The 25408-nt window shown below is 37.5% G+C and overlaps 1 protein-coding gene and 1 pseudogene across 1 annotated transcript in view; both read left to right on the top strand.

Annotated features, from left to right (window-relative positions):
* The first annotated feature begins 941 nt into the window (after positions 1 to 941).
* LOC147334567 (butyrophilin-like protein 10) lies at positions 942 to 4516 on the top strand (annotated as a pseudogene).
* A 17164-nt stretch (positions 4517 to 21680) lies between these two features.
* LOC147334565 (high affinity immunoglobulin gamma Fc receptor I-like) overlaps positions 21681 to 25408 on the top strand; it is a 35093-nt gene continuing 31365 nt past the window's right edge. Inside the window, exons 1-4 of the mRNA XM_086285945.1 lie at positions 21681 to 21711; positions 21938 to 21997; positions 22382 to 22648; positions 22869 to 23114. Coding sequence (XP_086142071.1) covers positions 21681 to 21711; positions 21938 to 21997; positions 22382 to 22648; positions 22869 to 23114 — 604 coding nt within the window. The remainder of the gene's footprint in view (positions 21712 to 21937; positions 21998 to 22381; positions 22649 to 22868; positions 23115 to 25408) is intronic.

The following is a 25408-nucleotide window of genomic DNA, read 5'->3' as shown; positions in this document are numbered from 1 at the left end:
GTCTTATTTATAGTATTATGCCCCTAATTTGCAGGAGGGACAGGGTATGAGAAAATAAAATTTGGATCCCTCAAGAAAGAGGGTAAATTGTGTGGGAATGTCAGAGCAGACGGTGTTGATAGTTGAATTTTCAACAATGCTGCAACTGTGCGGGAGCAGGAGGGGAAGAAAACACTATCAGCAGCACCAGAAAGGAGGAAGACAGAGTGTGGGAACACAGGACCTACACTTTCAACACTTTTATTAGACCTGGGTCCAGTGGACCCGAACACCTTGTATGTAATGTAAATGCGTGGGGGGAGGTACAGTATGAGGTCATTGAAAATTAGTTCGGATTTATGTTCTTCACAGAAAATAAGCCAAAGCCAATGAATTTCAGGTTGAAAAAATAATTAATTGTTTAATTTTTCTTTCGAGAAAAACTGAAAACGGGTCTCACAGACCCGAACACCATACAAGGGTTAAGCAAATACAACTAATCTGCAATAAATTAAAGGTAGTAATAAAATAAACTACTAACTCTTTTACGCTACGTCCACACCTACAAGTGTATTTTTGAAAACGCAGCTGTTTCTATGCGTTTGGGCCCCTTTTCGTCCACACGTAAACGGCGCGCCGAACCACCGAAAATTCAGGTTTTTTTAAGACTATGTGTGGATGAGGAATACAGAGTTCGTCACGCAACGTCAAAGGTATGTGCCTTTTTTCACCTCGTTCTTCTCATTTTTAAAAACACCGCAAAGGTCTAATGTAGCCTACTATACTTTATTTAGGATTTGATTAAATATTAAGTGATTTTGTTTAAACATAATCGCTCATCTGATCACTGAGTGTCTGTACTATTTAGACTTAGTTCCTTCCTATTTTTTTGAATATATATATATATATATATATATATATATATATATATATATATTCGTTTTACTACGCAGAAATCAAGAATGAAAGACAAAGTTGTTTTAGTTTTGCTTCATGGTGTCATCCTTCTTCTAACATGGCATTATGGAGGTAAGTTGTACAGTAAAATTGAACAATGAATGCAATGGAAATGTGGTGAGAGTTTTTGTGTATATGTTTTGGGAGTGTTGGAAGACAACTGGAAGAAAGCTATAAAGAAAACACCATCTGAGAAATTGTAGTCGAAGAAAAATTAAATCAAATCAAATCAAATCACTTTTATTGTCACATACATGTGCAGGTACATTGGTACAGCACATGTGAGTGAAATTCTTGTGTGCGAGCTTCACAAGCAACAGAGTTGTGCAAAATACAATAATGTAAACAAGCAAAATACAAGAATGGCTACATCTGAAACTAATAAATATATGTACAATATATAATAGTATATGCATTTCTGGATGTGTATACTAAATATTTTTCTACGTGTGTGTGTGTGTGTGTGTGTGTGTGTATACATATATTTTACAAATTAAATAGAGTAAACAATAAGTAGAATATTTAAAATAAATAAAATAAAATATACAGAGTGAGACATGTGCAAAACAGTGGTATTACTGTACGGTATGTAGTGCATAATGTTAAAGTTCCAGTAGTGAAGCTGAGGTGTCTATGAAGTGTTCAGCAGTCTGATGGCCTGATGGAAGAAGCTGTCTCTCAGTCTGCTGGTACGGGACCGGATGCTGCAGAACCTCCTTCCTGATGGAAGCAGTCTGAACAGTTTATGGCTGGGGTGACTGGAGTCCTTGATGATCCTCCCCGCTTTCCTCAGGCACCGCTTCCTGTAGATGTCTTGGAGGGAGGGAAGCTCACCTCCAATTATCTGTTCAGAGCACCGCACTACTCGCTGGAGAGCTTTGCAGTTGTAGGCGGTGCTGTTGCCATACCAGGTGGTGATGCATCCAGTGAGGATGCTCTCAATGGCACAGTGATAGAAGGTCCTGAGGATGCGGGGGCTCATGCCGAATCTTTTCAGTCTCCTGAGAAAGAAGAGGTGCTGCTGCGCCTTCTTCACTGTTTTGTTTGTGTGTACTGACCACGTAAGATCCTCAGCCAGATGTACACCAAGGAACCGGAAGCTGCTCACTCTCTCCACAGCAGCGCCGTTGATGGTGATGGGGGTGTGTACTTCTCTGCACCTCCGGAAGGCCACTATCAACTCCTTTGTCTTTGCGACGTTGAGGGTGAGATGGTTGTCTTGACACCAGTGGGTCAGGGCGCTGACCTCCTCCCTGTAGGCCGTCTCATCGCCGTTGGTGATAAGACCCACCACTGTAGTGTCGTCCGCAAACTTCACAATGATGTTGGAGTTGTTAGTGGCTGTGCAGTCTTAGGTGTAGAGTGAGTACAGGAGAGGGCTCAGTACACACCCCAATTACCCCAATTACCCAAATGAAGTGTAATTATATTATTGGTTTATTATACTTTATCCACAGGTCGGTCTCAGATGATTGGTCCAACTCAACCATTGGTTGCAATGACAGGGGATGACATCATTTTACCATGCCAGCTAGAACCAGCTAGGGATGCTGTTGACTTGACTGTGGAATGGTCTAGACGTGACCTTAAACCAAGATTTGTCCATTTAAAGCGGGACGATGCGGAGCTCGTGACTCAGAATACTTTATACTCCAGAAGAACATCACTGTCTGTCAACAAACTGAAATGCGGTGACATTTCATTGAAACTCTCCAAAGTACAAGTCTCTGATGCAGGAACATACAGCTGCCTTGTTCCTGAAATTGGTGCAAAATCTGGCATGGAGCTTGTTATTGGTAAGTTGACATTAACCCCATTTGCTCTTAAAAGAAAGAAATAAAAAAACAAAACAAAACAAAACAAAACAAAACGAAAGAAAGAAAGAAAGAAAGAAAGAAAGAAAGAAAGAAAGAAAGAAAGAAAGAAAGAAAGAAAGAAAGAAAGAAAGAAAGAAAGAAAGCATCAAAGGATGAGCTTATTGACAAATAACAGAAGGGTTCTTGTGACAAGAGGGCTATTCTACTGGGAAGTGGATCATCTACAGGGCTATTTAGAGTTAGAGACATTTCATAGGTCACTTGGCTTGACTAGATGGACATTTAAACATGTAACAGGATTAAATAGGAAAACCACAGTGGAACTTTAAAAAAACATGTTAGTGTTTGTTTAAAAATTAGATCACCCTACCATTTCAACTAAAAGCTTGAATATTTGGTGTGACCACAGGGTACAGGGGCTGATCTAGAAGAAATTTGGGCTGATATTAACCATTAAAATAATTGAAAAATGTTTTAATTCTGAACTTTGCATTCCAAGTAACTTTTTCCCAAATTTTCTTTGTAGGTTCTGTTTCTTCTGTAGTCATGGAGATATCCAAAGTCAAAAATGAAATCTTCTTTAAATGCAAATCTAACGGCTGGTATCCAGAGCCTCGGGTGTTTTGGCTGAACAGTCAGGGAAAACAAATCACAGCTGAATCTACAAACAGTGCCAAAGGTTCTGATGGCCTCTATACTGTCAGCAGCACTCTGACTGTGAACAAGAGACAGACCTACAGTCTCACCTGCAGAGTCCAACAGAAGAACATCAACCAGACTGAAGAAGCACATATCCATGTATCAGGTAGAAAAAATACATGCCTGTGTTCATGAGTGATTCTAATTATTTCTTAGTTATAGACAGTATATTCTGTGTGCTTTGTACTTTCAGCTGATTTCTTCTTGGTCCAGTGTAATCCTGCTGTTCAGATTACTATCAGTGTAGCTGTTTAATATTGATTGTTACAACGGTATTATTAATATGGAAATGTGGACAAAAGAAAACCAGTAAGTTCTATCTTTATCAAACTTTTCTGACAAATGCAGATAATCATTAAATTCATAGATGCAGTAATTTGGAACTTTAAATAGCTCTGCCAAAGGTACTGATTACTAAATCTTTCCCTACCCTTGGTACCAACATAATCTATTTTTTTTTTTTAGTGTTTTAGTTTAAAATGTTTCTTAAAAACACAGTATTTATGTCTACCTGATATTTATTAGGTTTCATTGACATTATTTTGTTTCAGTAGGAATTATTTACCTTTTTTGTGATGTTGTTTATGATTTCATTTCCCCCTGCAAATGTGAAATTTTTGAAAAAAAATGTTTATTGTAGAAAGCAAGTGTTTATTTTAGTTCTGAGTGATATTAAAAACATTTTTCATCCATTTTTATTCACATGGAAATCAAGATACATGATGAAGATGAAAATGAACTACATCAAACAGAGATGGAGGAGAAATTACAGAGAGAATGTGATGAAAAGAAAATACTTAAAAATGAGTTGCAGAACAATGTGGAGGACTTAGAACATGTCCAAGAAACCATTAAAAAACTGATGGAGCAGAAGATGTTTCTGAAGAACCAGAGAAAAAAAACTCTTCACACTACTGCAGGAGGACAAGACAGAGATGAAAGAGATCACGGAAAAGTTGGAGAAAGAAAACCCAATACTTAACAAAGAGAAAAAAATGCATAGACGTGGAGATAAAAAAAAATTAACCTGGAAAAGAGAACGGAAGTACATGGAGAACTGTTAAAGATCCGGTTCGATCCCTGGGCTCTATGTCCTGGTCGTTGTGTCCTTGGGCAAGACACTTTACCCTACCGCCTACTGGTGTTGGCCAGAGGGGCCGGTGGCGCGATATGGCAGCCTCGCTTCTGTCAGTCTGCCCCAGGGCAGCTGTGGCTACAACCGTAGCTTCCCTCCACTAGTGTGTGAATGCAAGAGTGAATGAATAGTGGCATTGTAAAGTGCTTTGGGTGCCTTGAAAAGCGCTATATAAATCCAATCCATTATTATTATTATTATTAAAGATGACAGAAAAACTAATGAAGGAAATAGATATGATTATAATCAAAATGACAGAAAGAAAGGGAAAGCTGGAAAAACACAAGGAACACATTTTTAAAGACTTGAGAGAGCAACAAAGAAATGAAAGAGATTTAGATGAAACTGTCAGAGAAACAAGTGAGAAGATATGAACAACTGTCTAAGAAGCCAGGGTGAGTTTTTCTTTAATATATTTCTTGCTAAAAATCACATGTACGAACTGTTGTGTTGTGTTCAGTTTACATTCTCAGTGTATCTCCTTTTTTTCCATCAGCGAAGGACAGAGTGACACAACAAATAAAACATGGGTTGTTTTTATCATTGCAGTCATTTTACAATGTGTTGCCTGGTATTTCTATATTTTTCTGCTTTAAATTTATACTATATACATTTAACAAGACGTGCATTTTGACTAAATTTCATCATAGGAGAATATTTTATTTTGTTTCTTTAAAACAAAATAGAAGAGATTCAGAAGAAAATCGCTTGATGAACATCTGTCTAAGAAGCCAGGCATTTATTTTACTGATTTTCTTTCTCTCTGTGTTCAATGAAGCTAAAACACAGAGCGAGAATCACCAATTAACTTAATATGCATACAGGAACAAGGAAAATTTTCAAATGCCACATGAACATGTTAATTCTATACAACCCAAGACAATAAAACATGGAGTATGTTGAACTGTAAACCTTTTCTTCGGCTAAGTTTGAAGGCATTTTTGAGACTCAAAATGTGGTTTTAGTGACTGGGTTAGAATTTGGTTTTGGTTAACTTTAAGGTAAGGGACTAGGGAATGCATAATACCAACTAGATGTCCCCAAAAGATGTGAATACCCAATATATACATATATACAACATATATATATATATATATATATATATATATATATATATATATATATATATATATATATATATATGTGTGTGTGTGTGTGTGTGTGTGTGTGTGTGTGTGTGTGTGAGAGAGAGAGAGAGAGAGAGAGAGAGAGAGAGAGAGAGAGAGAGAGACACAAAGCTATTTTGTATTTTTTAGTTTCGTTTTTTTAGTTTAGTTATCCAAAACAACGATTGTGTCGTCAGGATCTGCTTTTAAATTAAACATAGAAATGTCTGGTTACGATGCATGTAAGGGTGGGTGGTGGGTAGGGGCCAACAGCATCTGCTCCCTTACACCTGACACATGGAAGCGCTGTGTGGTTCTAGAGGGAAGAACCAAATGCAGACTAAATGTAAATAGCAGCTTGCTGAAGCACAAAACTCAGCCATCAACTGATAGAAACTAAGAACACTAATACTAGGAGAGAGCACACAGCCTGGGTTAGGACAGATCACAATGCGTCGATGAACAAAGGAAAACTGAAAACTTAAATGCACAAATGAGCTCAGGGATGAGAGAAAACACCTGAACACAGCTGAATGGAATGATGGATAAATAAAACAGGAAACCCAGACTGACTACAACACAAGAGCTTGACACGGACAAAAAAGTAAACAGACTTCATATGGAGACACACAAACATGCATAGACTAAATACAAGAAATTGAAAAAGGAGGAAGGGAACACAGAATAAAAGAAAATCAATTAAACACACATAAGTGTCATGGTCTGGGTGTGTGGCTGTAAAATTCCATTGAAGGTCTGGACCTCCCTGGTATCCACGCATGGGCAGGGCCTACAGCCTCCCTCACCTGAAGCTGATTGAGGCAATCAGGTTGGAGATTTAAGCTTCAGACTTTTTTGGAAGAAATCTCAGGAGAAAGATCTGTCATTTAAAAAAAGATTTTGTTTGCATTGGCAGTTGAAATTATAAGTTTACACAGTGCTGGTGACCTCTGTGTGAATCGGCAGCATGCTTCATAAAAAGGACAAAACTCAAGTGTGCTGCACAACATTATATAGTGAGACAAAAGCATAGATTATAGCAACTATCCTCCTACTGCACGGATGTGGCAGTCTTGGTGTCTGCTGCGAAGCATCCTGAATGATCAAGAATTTCAGTCTCTAGATGTGCAAAGCTGGTAGAGACATACCCTAAAAGACTGGCAGCTGCAATTGCAGCAAAAGGTGGTTCTGCAAAGTATTTACTCAGGGAGCTGAATAATTACGCACACCCCACTTTGCAGTTATTTATTTGTAAAAAGTGTTTGGAATCATGTATGATTTTTGTTCCACTTCTCACGTGTGAACCACTTTGTGTTGGTCTTTCACGTGGAATTCCAATAAAATTGATTCATGTTTGTGGCTATAATGTGACAAAATGTGGAAAAGTTCAAGGGGCCGAATACTTTTGCAAGCCACTGTATACATATGTGAATTGATTTCAGGCACAGTGCTCTTAAACTGCTCCACCAGTAACAGCTCTTGCACTAATCCAACCCTTATATACAGAACACCATTGATTAAAGTGCCTCCCCTTCTTTCTGTGAAAGTCAGTGCTGTTGTGATTAAATTGTTTTGTGTTACGTTGGAAACACTGGTTGTAGACATCGAAGTTCAAGTCCATAAAACTAAATCACCCGAATGCCGGTCAGCTCTGTAAAAACATGCTGCGACATGCCAGTGCTCTTTAACTAAGAGTACATTAAGAGCTTCTAATCATGTGAGCTGTATATATGGAACAATGCTGCTATTAAATAAACAAGATTAACCCAAAACACACTTACTCAGTAACTGCTGGGTGATTTCTGTATTTGAAGCTTTAACACTGCAATTTAACACTTTAACACAGCACCACTGCAATCCATTTCTATTCTTTTTGATTTAGTCATAAGGTCTTGTATTTATATTTGTTCTGTACTTCCTGTGTGCTTTGCAGGGTGCAGAGAGAAAGAGTTAATGAAGGAGGAGCGTTAAACAGCACACTCACGTGTTACTTGTTTTCACGAGTGAAAAAGTAACACGGGGTACTTTAGATAGGTATAGTGTGCATGTCTATAAATTGTTGTATTGCGTATGTTCAATTAGATCAGTGGTTCCCAAACATTTTTTGCTAGGCCCCCTGCACACACAAACACACAAACAGAATGAAAGGAAAACAGACAGGTGTTCTTAGTAAATAAAAGAGTCTTTATTATAGAGCATCCTAACATAAAGAGCCGGCAACGCCGTTTTACCAATAACACTTGGAAAAAGGGAAAAAAGGTTGCAACAACAAAGAACACAACAACCAAACAAAAACTCCACACCACGAGGAGGTACTTCCAGGGGCCCACAAGCTCACCCTGTCACTAACAGCAGCTGGCTTTACTGCTGCCAAGGCCCACAAGCCCACACTACTCACGTAAAGCAGCTCTGCTATTTCCACAACTCCACACTTCAGGCAGGCTACCTACACACCAAGCAGCGACACCCCACCCTGCTCACAGCTCATCCCCAGCTTATATGACCTCAGAGAGGTGATTGCTGACTGGAGTCAGGTGGCAAACGAGGCTAATCAGAAGCAGCTGTGTCCTGGGGAGAGAGGAGAGTGAGAGAGAGAGAGGGGGTAGGAGTAAGAGAGGAGGAGGCGGAGAAAAACACCACGCCCACACAAGGGCAGTATCAGGAGGCCCAGCTAGGGCCGTAACACATATATAAATATAACCACTTTTTTCCATTAGTAATTCATTTTGTGCATAATTTTATATTATTGTTAATAATAAATTAATTAAAGCAATAAAACAAGCCGAAAGAGCCGGTTCTCTAAAAAGAGCTGGAAATTCAGGCACTATCTGTCTCGCTAGCTTGCGCTGCCCTCAGTGGATCTGCGCTCGACAGCAGTGTTGCCAATTCCTCAGTAAGGAAAATCGCTATTGGTTGTCCTAAAAGTCGCTAGAAGTAGCTAAATGACATCATCGCCTAATTTGCATAATTGGTCATGCTAATGTAATTGTAACCTACGTTGTTGGAGAGAGAAATAACATCGTGGAAGAGACATAAAGTGAGTCAAAAATGTTCTAAATGCAGTTAGAATTTATTTAGAACTACAAATTAAATTTATTTTAGCAATTATTGTTTTTTAATGTCATAATTCCAACCCTGCTCCTTTATCCGGGCCCGGACCGGTAAAAGTGACCCGAAATAGGCACTCTGGTGGAGTTACTTTGTGTGTGTGTGTGTTTATAAGTAGTTTTAAACCTTGTGATCCACAAAACAGCAACAACAGTAAAAGAAGAACTGACTGCGTTACAGTCAGTGCGGGAGCAGCGGCTTCGCTCATGCGTGGTTCATTTGCAGTTTGAACACATAGGTGTGCACATCTCCTGCCCTGATTGCAGCTGGGGGAGGACTATCCTCCGCCTCTGAGCGCTTTGGCACGGGCGAAGTGCCCACGGCAGCGCCACTGCTTGTTGAGAGTAAGAGCGATACGCGCTTTCACGTCAAAAAGTCGTCATAAATAAGTCTCCAATAACACCAGAAAAAGTCGCCAGATTTGTCGCTAGTCGACTTTTAGAAAAAAAGTCGCCAAGGGGGTCTGAAAACTCGCTAAATATAGCGACAAAGTCGCTAAGTTGGCAACACTGCTCGACAGTGCAGCCTAGGTGGATAAGTCGAACGCAGATCCACTGAGCTCTCAACACAGACAGCCTTGTCAGAAGAAAAGTTGATACAATAAATTAAAAAAAAGTTGTATTGTTGATACATATGTGTACCGAACCGAAAGCACTGTGTCGAACGGTTCAATGCCGATACATGTATTGTTGCACCCCGATTATATATAATTGATAAAACATGAAATTCAATAAATACAATGGCATAAAGCAGGCTACAGGAAGATGCAATCACATGTGACTGAAATGGAACCCTGTTGGGCCTCAGTCACCACAGGAAGAGGAAGTTCTTACAAGAGAATATATATCCTCAGTTCAGTCTGATGCTCATGCACTCAGCACCAAGACAACATGGAGGTCAGATTTCCCACCATCAGACTCTGTGAGTACTGACCTTGTCTGTTTATAAAAAAAGATATTGAGTCTGCGACAGAGAAAGTGCATGCAAGGGAAATTAATATATCCAAAATGCACCCACATATTTGCATGTACTCATTTTGGACATGTGAAAATGCTCACTAATAAATGCATAGGACTTATTACTAATGATTGACAAAAAATATGTTAAATATTAAAACTGTTATTCTCAATCTGTTCAGTGATGAATGTTCTGTTGCTGCTGGTTATAGTAGCTGAATCCAGTGATTCTCAAGCATATAGTAAGTTTAAGTCTTTTTTGCGTATTTTTAACTGTGTGTGTGTGTGTAGGTGTGTAATAAATTTTATATATCTTTTAACAATATTACGTTTCTGAAACTACTGCAGTTGTTATTTTCCAGCTAAAATAGAGCTATAATACAGCTCTAAAACACTTCTGAAATAACCACTTGCATATGTTTATTTACTATTTTGTTGAAATTATTATTTTGAAATTAACTGAAGCCACTTTTAACTGTTTATGTATAAATCGATATCATTTGAAAGCTTTAGTGCTTAATGTGTATATATTGGTGTTTGTCAAAAAAAACTAAAAACAATAATAAAAAGAAGCACATGTGCAAGAACCTTGTCTTTAAAATTGTTATTTTTTAAATAGAAGAGATTCAATTTAAAAAAAAAGAGTCTTTATTGGATTTTGTGTCTCAGATTTAGGTTTTCCTCAAGTTCTTCCAAACAGGCAGCAGTTCTTTCAAGGAGAATCTATCACTATCAGCTGTGAAGGGCTAAATGGGCGGACTGGATGGAGAGTGATGAAAAAGATAAATGGAGATATTAGAATATGTGCTTCAACCTGGGAAACATTGATTGGATCTTGCAATATTTGTAATGCATATCCTTCAACTGACAGTGGAGAATACTGGTGTGAACATGGAGAAATACAAAAAAGCAACTCTGTCAACATCACTGTATCTGGTATGTACATGGGAAAAAATATGCGTTATATTACATATTACTATATATTTAGTCCATCAAATCTGTTTGGTTTATCACATACAGTAACTATTTAAAATCTTAATATAAAATGTGTAACAGTAGGTGGACATTCGGTAAGGCTGCACTTTTTGCTGCGATCTCGTATAGAAAACTATTCTGCGCGTATTTAAAACAGGTTAGCGGCTCTGAACTGTAGTAAAGGGAACTCTGGCTAAAACTTCGGGTTCTGTGTCAGGCTTGTAGCTGAAAACTAGCTTTACTTTGTTGTCTGCGTCAACTTTGCTAGCGAGAGACAGAGAGAGGCGTTGAAAGGGTGGAAAACAGGAGGAAAATACGAACACAGTGTACAATCGAGTCTTAATAGCTTACTTACAACTAGGCACTTGGGCACTCTTTTTGGCTGCAGTGGTTATTATCATATTTAGATGCTTCCATTTCCGGTTTCTGGTTGGTGATAACTCGCAAACTTCGACTCTCCTTTTTCTCCCTCCCTCGCGCTCACAGACACATAACGCCGCAAGTAGAGCTGACATGGGCCGCAAGATTGAAACACAGACATTAGAGCCTCTTAAAGTGTTTTGTTTGGGTTTCCACCGGCATGGAATTACCAGGATAGGGCATAGCCTAACATATTAAACAGGAAATGACGTTGTGTAATCCATTTATTTCAACAAAGTAACTGTATTCTGAATATCACCTTTTTAAACGGTAACTGTAACGGAATACAGTTACTCATATTTTGTATTTTAAATACGTAACGGCGGTACATGTATTCCGTTACTCCCGAACACTGATATATATAAATACAAATATATATATAGATAGATAAACATGAACATATCCACTGTGCAAAGTGACATCAGAGTGGTACTTTCATTTGTCATTTTTGGACATCCAGTTTTTGTCCACTAAGAAGTTGTTTTGTAACACAAGGCAAGATCTTTTTTTCGACATCTACTAAACATCTGGTGTTGACATCCATAGGACTTCTGTGCATAGGCTATTTGTAGTCCAAATGTGGTCGTTGTAGACATCTTTTCTGCAACATCTTTTTTTAAAATTGCTTTTATACCCCTTCTGTAGTCCCTGTTTTGTCTTTTTTATTAGCTTAGGTTAAGTTTTATTTAGATTTGTTTACACCTTTGTATGCATCTCCAGTTATCATCTGCAGCTCAGCCAAATCTTTGGAAAATTATCTGGAACAGTGTGCACCTTCCCAAAGAGGACTAAATCATATTGGGTGTACATAATTGTACTGAATAGGATTTGTTTGCGTTTTTACATGAAATAAATATATAAATATTTAGATTAAATTACAACATCATTTCTGCTGTATGTTTCACCAGGAGTCTACAGGAAACTTGACTGAAAGATTGACAACATCTCTTTAATAATTTCTAATACACAGTGCAATTATCTTTCTGGCAGGTCATCCTACAGTGCCTTACTTCAAGTTCTATCTGGTGCTCTGCACTGGTTTAAGTCTTTTATTGGTGGTTATTCTGCTCATACTGGCAGGACTGTTTCAACATCATAAACATCAACAAACCATCAGAAGTCACACGAAAGAAATGTCTTTGACACCAGGTATGCTGACATCAAAAGATGAACTTTTATTTTATAACAATAAGATTGCTTAGTGATTTCTGGTGGCCATCCCTCTTCTGCACAAACAGGTGAGGAGGGCCAACATCTGTTTAAGAATAAAAACCATTTACTTCAAATCTGCAGGATCATGGAAATCTGAAACACAGCCCTTTAGTAAATAATGTTCCCTTCCCCTAATGTTAGCCCGCAACATGATAATATTTGTAGTAACTGATAGAGATAAAAACCTTCAGAGTCGTAAGATCTAAGTAATATATGTGTTAAGTTTGGTTATTTTAGTAAGATTCAATTTAAAGCTTTTTCAACTTATTGACCAAAAAACAACAACAAAACATTTTCATTATCATTTCAGTTTTGCTATTTCTCTTTCATTTACCTATCTTCACTTTGAGATTATTATCATATAGAGAAAGTGCTTTAATACTCAATAACTTGAGTATGTTCAATTAGGGATGGGTGCAATACAACAGGACAAAATGTATGTGTCTATCGCTTGAACGTCTTAATTTTTTAAATTATTATTAATGACATTTTAGACTTTTTTTCCCCAGTGCACACTGATGGCATTGACAGTTTTAATTCTGTTATTTAGTGTTCCCTTGTTTATCGCGTGAGTTAAGTTCCAAAAATAATCTGCTATAGGTGAGATCCGCAAAGTAGCCAAATTTATTTTTTACAATTATTATAGATGTTTTAAGGCTATAAAACCCCTCACTTCAGAGTCACACTGCTACCAGTCGAAGATTTATGTAAATATGACAAATAAATAAGATGAAACTGCAGAAAAATAATATTCTGATGTAAGAGTGACATTATTTTCTTCTGATTGTCAGATTTTCCTAAGATTTTAAATTAGACCTAAAAATTACAGTGAATAGCAAATATTGTTCATCATCACTGATGTTGCTGTGGTCATCTGTCCTCTCACTCCGGCTGTATCTCTCCATTAGATGATGACACATTATATTCTAAAGCCATTTACACCACCTTACGCCCGGGTGAGACTGAACTCAAAGGTGAGATTAACTTTGATTAATAAATCTTTGACTGTTGCATTCAGATAATCTGTAATATGTGATGTGTGGTAAATATTAAATACAAAACATATATAATGGTTAATGGCAAAAGGTTCATGGTTGTTTAGTAGCTGCCCTGTGACGTTAACATTGGTGTGTAATATGAACAACTAATTGTGTATCTCACAGGTCACAAAAAGAGAGCTGACTGAAGACAAAATCACATCTGAGTGAAAGTGAAGTTGATGAAGTAATCCAAATTCATCACATATTATTGCAATTTAACAAGTTGTATATCATCTGCTGGGTTTGGTGTGAATGTCAGTGTGTACAATGTAATGTCCAATGTATATTCAGAAATAGCTAGCTGTCAAATGTGGCTGATGTACTTATAAAGTTCACATGCTAACAAAAACTTCTGTCTGTTATTTACATGTTTAATTTAAAACACTTGTTGCTTCTGCTCTTTTTGCTTGTGCATGAATGGCGTTATAAAAAAACAAACAGCTGCTGAAGCTCTTTCCTTTTAAACAGCAGGTACTCACTGTGGTCAACCATAAATGTATATGTGTCGCATTGCTTTGTTTTCTGAAACAGATGAACCAAATTTATGGTAAGCAGTGAAGTATGTATAACTGCACAATTTGGTACTGAGCATGTCTCTACATAAAATCTTATATAGTGCACAGGCTACATAAGCTGTGGCTGATGTCATACTGCAGCAGCAGCTATTCAGAAGAGTTACAGAAAACAGATTAAAACATTTAGCTTTGATATATTTGTTATCACTCCTAACATGAAATTGATCTCTGTCTTTGTCTCGCAGCCTGTATCTGTTTGTCACAGGTATCTGTGTCACAGTTTATAACGAATGTGTAAAGTACCAATAAAGTTCACATGCTGTCTGTTATGTAGGATTCTAAATGAAACTATTTGTTTCTTGTAATCTTTTTGCTGAACGCCGTTCAAAAGAAAAGAGCTGCTGCATCTCAGTTCTTCTACACAGCAGGAACTGACTGTGGTCAATGGCTGATGTAAATGTGTTGCATTGCTTTGTTTTCCAAAACAGAGCTGTGAAGTACACCTGCCAAGTTTACTGGGCATGTCTCTATGTGAAGTGTGGTCTAGAGCACAGTCTGAGTAACTAGTGGCTTGTCAGCAGAAACTGTTCACTGAAGTCAAAGAAAATAAGAGATTGTTTTTAGGTCAGAATGTATGTTGAATTTTTCATTAAATTGGGTATTCGTAAGTTGGGGTTCCACTGTATAGGCTTATAAAGTCTACAACTAAAAAACTAAATTTTCCGCAAAAATGACGGCAGGTAATGGCGGATGTGATAGTTCGCACTGATATCTATTTCAATGTAGCAAGGGTGATCCGATCGGCAAAGTGTGTTTCTGGAATATTATGTTTTTTTCTTGATGCGCATTTTATGCAATTTTTGCAAAGCTATATGTGGAAGGAAACCATGACCTAGGTCAAGCTGATGGCATAAGATGTAAGTGCAACTCCTCTGGTTTTATATGCAAAGAAAATTATTGCGCTATCTTACGTGGTTCCAGTTCTACAGGGATTTAAAAATAGTTACGTGAAACCGGCTTTAAAGGGTTTAAACTGTTCAGTAAAGTCAAAGGAGATGAGTCAATTTTTTTTAGGTCAGACTGTGTCTTCAGAAGTAAGAAGAGGATATGATTAAGATGCTGATAGATGATGCTCATCTCTTTATGCTTGACTTTAATTATTTATAGTAAGCTTACAATTGATAACCCAATAATCAATATATGGATAAAATTGAGCCTTCATTTTATCACTTCCATCCACAAACCAGACAAGTAAACATGACTTCGTGATAGGGCTGCCACGAACGATTATTTTGATAGTCAACTAGTCACCGATTATTTCCGCGATTAGTCGACTAATCAGATCATGCATCCATTGGACATACAGCTTATTGCACCAGCAGCATGTGCTCTTATATAACTATCATTAGCTTACAGCTTTAAGTGTTTAAGATATGTGCTAACTAAAAATAAAGACAAGATGATATTTTATTAAATTGTAATGAAATCTGCAGATTGTTTAGGTGAAGTTTAACCCTCTGGGGTCGCCGGACGCACCAGCGCGTCAAAATCACATGACCAATTTAAGACAACACAGCTGCAAGATGCAGTAAGTCAGAGTCCCCATTTCAACTTGGGTCGAAAGTGCAGACTTTAAACTATATACCAGTTTTTGAATTGTGTCGATGGGCCATGTAAAACCAGAGTTATGATAAAAAATACACACAATGCTTTTTTCTGACCAAAACAATGGTGTTTACAGCGGGAAGAACGGTAAAAATGGCGTTTTCTACCAACAGCTCTAGCAAACACTCTCCGCCCAGTGTTGCCAACTCAGTAAGGAAAATCGCTATTGGTTGTCCTAAAAGTCGCGAGAAGTCGCTAAATGACATCATCGCCTAATTTGCATAATTGATCATGCTAATCTAATTGTAACCTATGTTGTTTGAGAGAGAAATAACATCGTGGAAGAGACATAAAGTGAGTAAAAAACGTCCTAAATGCATTTAGAGTTTATTTAGAACTACAAATTAAATTTCTTTTAGCAATTATTGGTTTTTTTTAATGTAACAATTCCAACCCTGCTCCTTTACCCAGGCTTGGACCGGCAAGTGACCCGAAATAGGCGCTCTGGTGGAGTTACTTTGTGTGTGTGTGTGTTTATAAGTAGTTTTAAACCTTGTGATCCACAAAACAGCATAAGAGTAAAAGAAGAACTGACTGCGTTACAACACCCGCTGCTTGTTGAGAGTAAAAGTGATACGCGCTTTCACATCTTTTTTTAGCTACTTTCTTTAGAAAAAAAGTTGCTAAGGGGTCTGAAAACTCGCTAAGTTGGCAACACTGTCTCCGCCGGCGAGTGAAAAAAGAAAAAGAAAAAACACCCCTTCCCTATTGGTGTGAGTTTACCATGTCAGCCAATCAAAAAAAATGATTTAGGGAGAGGGGGAAGTTTTTAGGAGTGACACCCGCAAAGGAAAGAAGGCCAGCGAAACACAGAGAGAGCGAGTTTTCATATGTGAGACATTAGTGACGTTTAGCGTGTTTGGAGGCTATAGTTAGTGTGTTGTGCAGTTATTGTTTTGTATTGTGTGTCAGTTATACTGCTGAATTTCACATTTTCTCCAAAAAAAGCCGTCAAAGGCAGATTCCAGTGTAAACGCTGTTCCCACATGGAAAACTGGACTGATGCACCTCCTGCTGTCAGACCTGCAGGGTTTAGGCCTGTGGTGTTCTCCTCTGTCTTATACTGAACACAAACTATTTTTCTGGACTGGCACAAATAATTTGTGTGCCTTCTTATTTGATGCAGCACACCTGATCGTTCTGTAAATAGACTTAAATGGTTATATAAAAAACGTCTGAGGCCTTGGCTGCATTTTTAGGTAAATAGTACCATATAACTTTGTTGTTTGCAAAACTTGTGCATAATTTTTAGAAATGTACAATTTCTATTTGCATTTCAAGTTGTGAAAATGATTCATTAAACATGTTTGTGGGTTTTACAGTAAGAAATATAACTGTTTTCTACTCGGATTTTGAATTCTTTGTCTGAATTTAGGTCAACTGTGCTAATATAGTATACTAAAATGAAAAAATAACTCAAATTTCAGATATTTGAGGTTGTGCTGAAAATAATGATATCAAACAAGGCAAGAAAAACATATTTTAAAGGTGAAATATAGAGGTAAAATCAAAAGTATTTGTATATACATGCCTATATGTACATTATGCAAATGCATAATTCTTTATTTTTGTTGAGCATATTTCTTTTTTGTAGTTTCACAAGTTCTGGGAAAGCACTGTAAGATATACATTGGTGAAGACAAACAAGTAAACAGCCCTCAACTTTATTTCACGTCTGACTCATCATTCAACACTTTCAGTGCCTGCATATGTTTAGCTATCTGTCACTTCGTGTACCAGAACCACGCACGCAGGGGACAGAATAAACTGTTTTATGAAACTTTAAGCCAAATATCACACAACTATGTGAACCCGAAAGACAGTATGTAATATGTGCCTTAGTGTGTTGAAAGTAAGTAAAGAAAATAATCTCTGCTCTTGCTCTTGATGAAGGCGGTCGCACTTTTCTCCTCTCCTCCTCCTCCTCTCCCGTAGCTTCCCTGCTTAGCCTCTTATGTCCTTGTCTAGTCTCGTGTTTTTTGTATTACTTTTCCCTGGAACACTCTCTCACAGTCTGTTCTCTAAAACCTAAAAGAGGAATTATGGATTTGATCAACTGGTCTCTGAATGCAATTGACACCCCTTCTCAACGAGAAGTCTGGGCTTTGGTGAGCCTGACTGCTGAAGATATCTACCTATTCGGAACCGTGATAACAGGGTTCTTGCTGATCGGAGCTGGCTTGGCCCAGACTTATCGAAGAATGAAGGAAGCGGAACCAGCTGTTCAAACCCCCACAAGGCTGCCCGCTGGGATTGAAATGATGGGACGAGGCGTGAGTTTCTCAAAATGGGCTCATTGAGTGCAGCACGGGGAAGATCTTGGAGAACGCACGGCTGCCGTGAATACTCAGAACAAGACCTCTGAGTGAAAAACTGGATTACATCTGGAGGGGCTAGCTCGAATAACACCTTTGAGCGCAAATTCGATCACATCTTGGGGAAGTGCACTGCGGTCGTGAGTTCTCAGAACCTGCTCTTTGAGCAAAAAGAACGACAACATCACGGAACGTAAGTTTGGATAACATCATAGAAAGCTCACGGCTCTCCAACGGGAGATTGAGAGACCAGTGTTGGACTGTTAGAACAGCTTTGAAATTCATATGAGCTGTTCGAACTAAAGTAAAAAGCACCATCACTTCATGCAGATACCCTCTTGGCGCCAGCTGCGGCCTCAAGGCTGGAGCTGAACAAAACACCCTGATAACAACTGTGTTTAGACTGTTCTTCCCATTCCATGCAAGGCCACCTGGGTTGGCTGGAAGACTGTTTACTTAGCCTAGCAGGGCGAAGGACACTGTCTCAGCTGAACTCTGGACACGCACACACATACATATACACTGATATGCACACACTCATCCCCCCTCCCTTTCCAAACGCCTTCGACGCTTATTCCCTTCCGATGCTGACGGTGGATCAAGGAGACCAGCGCACAGGCTGCAGGCCCGGATGTACTGTCTAAATCGGCTGTCTCTCACCCTTTACCCACCCCTGTTGCTTGTCATGTGTTTCTTTGGTGTATTAAGAGTTTTTTCGTGTGCTATGTGCAGAGGTGTTTTTTTCTGTTCTCAAACTGATCTCCCTGTTGGAGCTCAGTCTGGGGGGAGTTATTTTGTTCTCCTTCTCTTTCCTCATGTGGTGCATTTTCCATTGTTATACCTCTCTGACCTGTCTTCCCCATGTGATGTTTTGTGTCATATATGTATGGTTGGAGGGTAAGATGGCGCCGCCATTGCGTGCAATAGGTCAGCAGCCTTATGAAATTATGAAATTTCGCCTTGTGGGACTAATAAAGGTATATCAAATCAAATCAAAATAATGAATTCAATCTTAAAATGTGGATATTATAATTATTATTTAGACATAAGTTCTGTTTTCTGAGGTCAAAAAGTATATAAGTGCCAGCTACAAGGAGAGATAGAGAGGTATATTAAGAGCCTCACCATACATCCCCTATTGAGGCCCTGCATACCAGCATAAAGGCATAGCTGAGTATCACGATATCAAGTTTGAGCTGTCTCTGAAGACATGGACTACTTTGATGTACTGACACTGTACCTGGCTCCACTAAAGTACAACCCTCAGGGGACTTTTTTAAGACTGCTTATACTAAAAACAGACATTCCTGCAAAGCATGATGGGATAGAAACATTTGTGTGCACATGCTTAAAAAGAAAACTGAACAAGTCAGGGTCTGTGAATGATTTCAGTGAGCATAAAATAAAAAGTTGTATTTAAGAATGTTGTAGTTACTTCAAACTTAATGTTTGATTATAAACGTTGTATTAACAGGAGTGCAACTCTGCTTTGTTCTGGATTTGCACCTATAATAAAATAAATCCAGTTTGTGCTAGAAGAATTGTATTATCCATTCATAAACAAAGTGGTTTTAGCTCAAAATATGTGTTTGAGTGGGTAATTAACAAATAAAAATTCCAGTTCAGTTGATGACCACAGACCATAGTGAAGAAGCTTCTCCTATGCTGCCATCTAGTGTTTACTGCTGATATTGCTGCAGGTGATGAGGAGAATGAACAAATTGTTTAGTGCAACCAGAAAATGCCACAACAACTGCAGACTTCTTAAAACTCCACCGTCTGTGGGTGCCTGAGTGAGCAAGTTTGTACATACTCATGTAGCTGTTGGTAAAGTTACTCTGCAAATCTGGCAAAACTTAAGCTTTTGCAAAACTTAGGATTTACTCTTATTCATCAGAATTATCATAATTACATTAGAACTTTGAACTTTTGAATTGTTATTGAACATTTGCTTACACAGCAAAATTAGGTAGCACCACAGAGGTGCACAAATAAAGAAAACAATATACAAAAAAGGAAGAACAATATAAGAACACTATATACACAATTTGTGAGTTACAGGAAGCATTGTGTGGGTGTACAAGGGCATGTGTACATATAATAAATAATAAATAAGGCTGGAAGGGCTATGGTCATTGAAGATAGGGATGGAAGTTGCAAATCTGCCAAAATATTGCACAGGAAATGGCAGCAACATAATCAATAGCAGTGAGAGAATGATTGTACGGGGGAGGTCTGCTCACACTCTTAATTTGCATTACACTGAAACTGTTGCTTACCAAAATGTCAAGTTGCCCAATAAAGACTGGTATATACTCACTCAACTGGCCTACCTTCCTGCTTAAATGGATGTTAAAGTAAACAAAGGTGATACATCAGTTAACATGTTTCTAGAGGGTGTCCATCAGGTCAAACCCACTGGGGCCTAAACAGGGGACTTCTATGGTGTGTGCCACCAGGAGTTATCAGGATCATTTGGGTTCTGTGCATTACGCAGTGGGGCTTCAGTGCATTAAGTGTTTTCCACAGTGGATTTCTGCAGTGCTTGAAGGGTCGGTGAACACCTTCGGTGCTTTGTTGTGCTTCATCAAGCAGTTTTGCAATATGATATGGGGGAAATCTCTTGCATGGTTGGCAATGCCTTGTGCATAGTCTGCCGTGTTCACATAATTGGTAGATGTCACAAGAATGTTATGATGTTATTCCAGGGATCTAAGTAACTCACTGAACTTGTCTGTGATTTCAGTGTTGTATTCATCTACTATTCATCTTCATAGAAAAGCCATCCTAGCTACTGAACATTGCTGTTATGGGTTGCATCCTTCTCCTATATGCTCTTCCAGGCCGTCTCCAGCCTTGGTGATGCTGTCCTCATGTTGCCCCCTTGCCACTGAGAGTACACCTTGGATGGTTCTGTGGAGACCAGCTGGTTTATTCTCCTGCCCTTTGTCTCTCTGGTGTGTCTCTTCAAGTGAGTCTTTACTTGTGCAACTTTCTGCAGCTTCAATAGCTCTGATGCTACCTTTATCTTGGCCTCCATGCACCATATATATATATATACAGTGGGATGCAAAAGTTTGGGCAACCTTGTTAATAATCATGATTTTCCTGTATAAATCGTTGGTTGTTACAATAAAAAAAATGTCAGTTTTGATATGATAAAGGAGACACACACACAGTGATATTTGAGAAGTGAAATGAAGTTTATTGGATTTACAGAAAGTGTCCAATAATTGTTTCAACAAAATCAGGCAGGTGCAGAAATTTGGGCACCACAAAAAAAGAAATGAAATCAATATTTATATCAATACACACACACACATATATATATATATATGTATATATATATATGTATATATATATGTATATGTGTGTGTGTGTGTGTATTGATATAAATATTGATTTCATTTCTTTTTTTAAATGTATTCTTTTATATTCTTATATATTCCTGTCTATTCTTTTATATTCTTTTATATATATATATTCTTATATGTATATATATATATATATATATATATATATATATATATATATATATATATATATATATATATATATGTGTGTGTGTGTGTGTGTGTGTGTGTGTGTGTGTGTGTGTGTGTGTGTGTGTGTGAGAAAGGGCTAAAACAAATAGTAGGCTGCAGAGAGACGCTACCACTTGTGACTGAAGTGGAACCCTGTTGGGCCTCAGTCACCACAGAAACAGAGGAAGAGGAAGTTCTGACAAAAAATATATATCTTCAGTTCAGTCTGACACTCACACAGTCAGCAGCAAGGCAACATGGAGGTCAGATTTCCCACCATCAGACTCTGTGAGTACTGACCTTGTCTGTTTATAAAAAAAAAAGATATTGAGTCAGCAACAGAGAAAATGAACACAAGGGAAATTAATATATCCAAAATGCACCCATATATTTCAATGTATTCATTTTGCACATTTGTAACTGCTCACTAATAAATGCATAGGACCTATTACTACTGATGGAGAAAAAATGAAAACATGTTAAACATTAAAACTGTCATTCTCAATCTTTTCAGTGAGGAATGTTCTGACTCTGTTGGTTATGGTAGTCGAATACAGTGATTCTCAAACATACTGTAAGTTTCTTTTAAAAAAAATTTGTGTGGATTTTTAGGTGTGTGGCTGCATGTTTGTATAATAGTGTGTGTAATAGATTTAATATATCTGTTAACAATCTGAAATTATTGTAAATTACTGCAGTTATTATTTTCTAGATAAAAATAGAGATACTACATAAACCTCTGAAACAGTTGCATATCTATATTTACCATAACAGTAAATATATATATGCATAAATGTTTATCATTTGAAAGCTTACATGCTTAATGTGTATACTTTTGTCTTTGTCTGAAAAAGTAAAAAACAACAACAATAAGAAGGCGCACATGTGCATTAACCTTAAGTTTAAGACTATTTTGTTCAAATTGAAAAATGAGTCTTTATTGGATTTTGTGTCTCAGATTCAGGTTTTCCTCAAGTTGTTCCGAACAGACAGCAGTTCTTTCAAACAGAGCCTATCACTATCAGCTGTGAAGGGCTAAATGGGCTGACTGGATGGAGAGTGATGAAAAAGACAAAAGGAGATGTTAGAAGATGTGCTTCATTCTGGAAAACACCCACTGGACCTTGCAATATTATTAATGCATATACATCAACAGACAGTGGAGAATACTGGTGTGAACATGGAGAAATACAAAAAAGCAACTCTGTCAACATCACTGTAACTGGTATGCACATAAAAAAACTTATTTAGTCCATTTGTATTCTAGGTTTTCATTGGCAGTAAGTGATAATTTTTCTTCAGAAAATGCATCGTAACCTTAATAAAATAACACACACACACACACATATATATATATATGTATGTATATATATGTATGTATAATTTAAACAGAAAACACTTTTACAGACAAAATAACTGTCGTATTTCCTGCCATTTAAATTTAGAGGGTCATGTAATTCTGGAAAGTCCTGTCTATCCTGTGATCGAGGGAGAAAATGTGGCCTTGCATTGTAGAAAAAAGGATTCAACCTCCAACTACACTGCAAAATTCTATAAAAATAGCATCTCCATTGGGAGCAGCTCATCAGGAAACATAATGATTCCGACTGTATCCAAATCTGATGGAGGACTCTACAAATGTAGTATTGTCGATACTGGAGACTCACCAGAGAGCTGGCTTAACATCAAAGGTGCGCTATACCTGTGATACTTTTGTTTTAATTTTGTTTTAGCTGAAACTAATTATCAGACACCTGATAATACCTACAACTGTAGCATTTTGAGACTCAAGGCTTTCTAAAGTCAGATTTTGTAAAGAAAAACATATTTTTTTAATGTGATATTGACTGTTGTTTTTTCCTAGCTGGTTTTAATTGTTAATGTGGTTTACGTAACCTTTAGAATATTGTAAATGAAAATATATTTGATTCAACTGTTGAATAAGAATCACATTTCATTTCAAGGACATGGGCTTTCTCAACCCACCGGACTTATTGTGCTGCGCTCCCTTGGTCTCATGTGTTTGTTGGTGACTTGTCTTCTGTCGGTGGGACTGCCACGATATTGGAAACATAAACTGTCATTAGAGGTACTCAAACAGAAAAATAAAGTTTTATAAATTTTACATTTACATTTTAACTGTTCAGTTATAACAGACATCCTTCGTTAATAACCTTGACACAGTGCTAGTACATCCACAACTAACTTTTTTTGACAAAATTTCTGTTTTACTGCTTAATTAGTTACTTTAGGGAAAACTTTATTGATATCTACCTCATAATTGTCAATGTTCATAACCAACCAACAACAATGATTAACACTTTTTTCATTGTCTCCACAGACACCATATGCAATTCAACTTTATTTTTTACAATTATTATAGATGTTGTAAGGCTGTACACTTTTCTTACAAAGGCATGAACATTTTCACACTTTTTCCTCTTGTTTAAAAACTCTCAAAGTTCAAACCTTTGTAGAAAAATAAGTCCAGTATTATAGAATGAAACCAAAGATCAAACCCTGTTTTCAGGTCCAGAACATGGGAATAGAGCAGCTGCCAGAGAATTCAACATCAATGAATCAATGGTACAGAAGTAGAGGAAGCAAGAACAATGAGTTGAGTACAGTTTTACTTATCTGACTGTTTTGGTTCGTTTAATGCACCTTATAATTCGGTGTGCCTTATGGTCCGAAAAATACTGCGGCTTTGACCTTCCTTTAGTCTTTCCCGAAGTCCAACTTTTTTGTGCAATGGTCAGCATCTTCCTCTGCCTTTTGGGTGCAAAAGGTTTCATCGACATAGTTTTTGTTGGAAATTGCACACAAAAAATTTGCGAAACAGCAAGGCCGCGAGAGGTGAAACACGTTATAGCGAGGGACCACTGTACATAGAACTAAACATTAAATCACATCTCCTCTCAGTTATAGTTTCTGTTAATCCTGATGATCAGACTGCTCTAATGTGAAAACCAGAAAATGGTTTTGTAGAACATGTTTTAATGTTTGTTCCTTTTAAGATTGTCGGAGAGTGTCTTCTGAGAGAATACAAGTGTTCATAAGCATTTTAGAATCAGACCTAGAAATGCACAGATAAAAATGACAACATGAATCCCTCAACAACAATGTTACACCATCTAAGCTAGCAAAGTCTTTACTAATTATGTAAGATGGTCATTTTATAAATAATGGCATATATAAAATGGAAGACTGCATTTGAACCTTTGCTTTTTCACATGTTGCTTGAATGCTCTCTGGTGTGAAACAGTTTGTCTATCTAAATCGTTAATAAATTTGACAGAAAACTGAATCATTTTATACATTTGTGTATAAATCTAAAATAACAAAATCAAACATATGAATGCTAGATCAAGCCAATGCAATCTAAATTCTAGTTATTACATTATCAACACACAAAAAACAAACAAACAATAATTAATAAAAAAAATTAATGCGTTGTGACTAGACATCATGAAGTGTAATTTGTAGAAACAATAAACTGGTAAGTTAAAAATTAAGGCACAACTTTTAATTTGAGGGTGAAAGCTATAATTCACTAGGGCAGTTCCCTAGTGGATGTTTCCAGTATGTCACTGACTTGTCTTTAGAACTTAATTCAGAATCAGAATACTTTATTGATCCCTGGGGGAAATTATTTTTTGTTACAGTGCTCCATTTTAAACCAACATTAAGACAAGACAGACAATACGCTAACTAAGAATAGTACAATATATACATATATATACATACATACATACATAAGTCACTTATAAATAAATATTTGGAAAAGAAACATGTGTAGTTGTAGCAGCAAACAGTGTGTTAAGTGGATGCGTTGTACAGGGAGATGGCCACAGGCAGGAATGATTTCCTGTGTCGTTCAGTGGTGCTTTTCAGTAATCTCAGTCTCTCACTGAACGTGCTCCTGTGACTGACCAACATGTCATGGAGTGGGTGGGAGGTGTTATCCAACATTGTCTTTATCTTG

This window comes from Aulonocara sp. 'chitande type north' Nkhata Bay, linkage group LG3 (assembly GCF_057382095.1).
Source record: "Aulonocara sp. 'chitande type north' Nkhata Bay isolate Kocher_YH1m ecotype deep benthic linkage group LG3, A_spYH_male_GT1.1, whole genome shotgun sequence".
Classification (NCBI taxonomy): domain Eukaryota; kingdom Metazoa; phylum Chordata; class Actinopteri; order Cichliformes; family Cichlidae; genus Aulonocara; species Aulonocara sp. 'chitande type north' Nkhata Bay.
The sequence above is the reverse complement of the archived record's forward strand: the minus strand, read 5'-3'. Positions and strand labels throughout refer to the sequence as shown.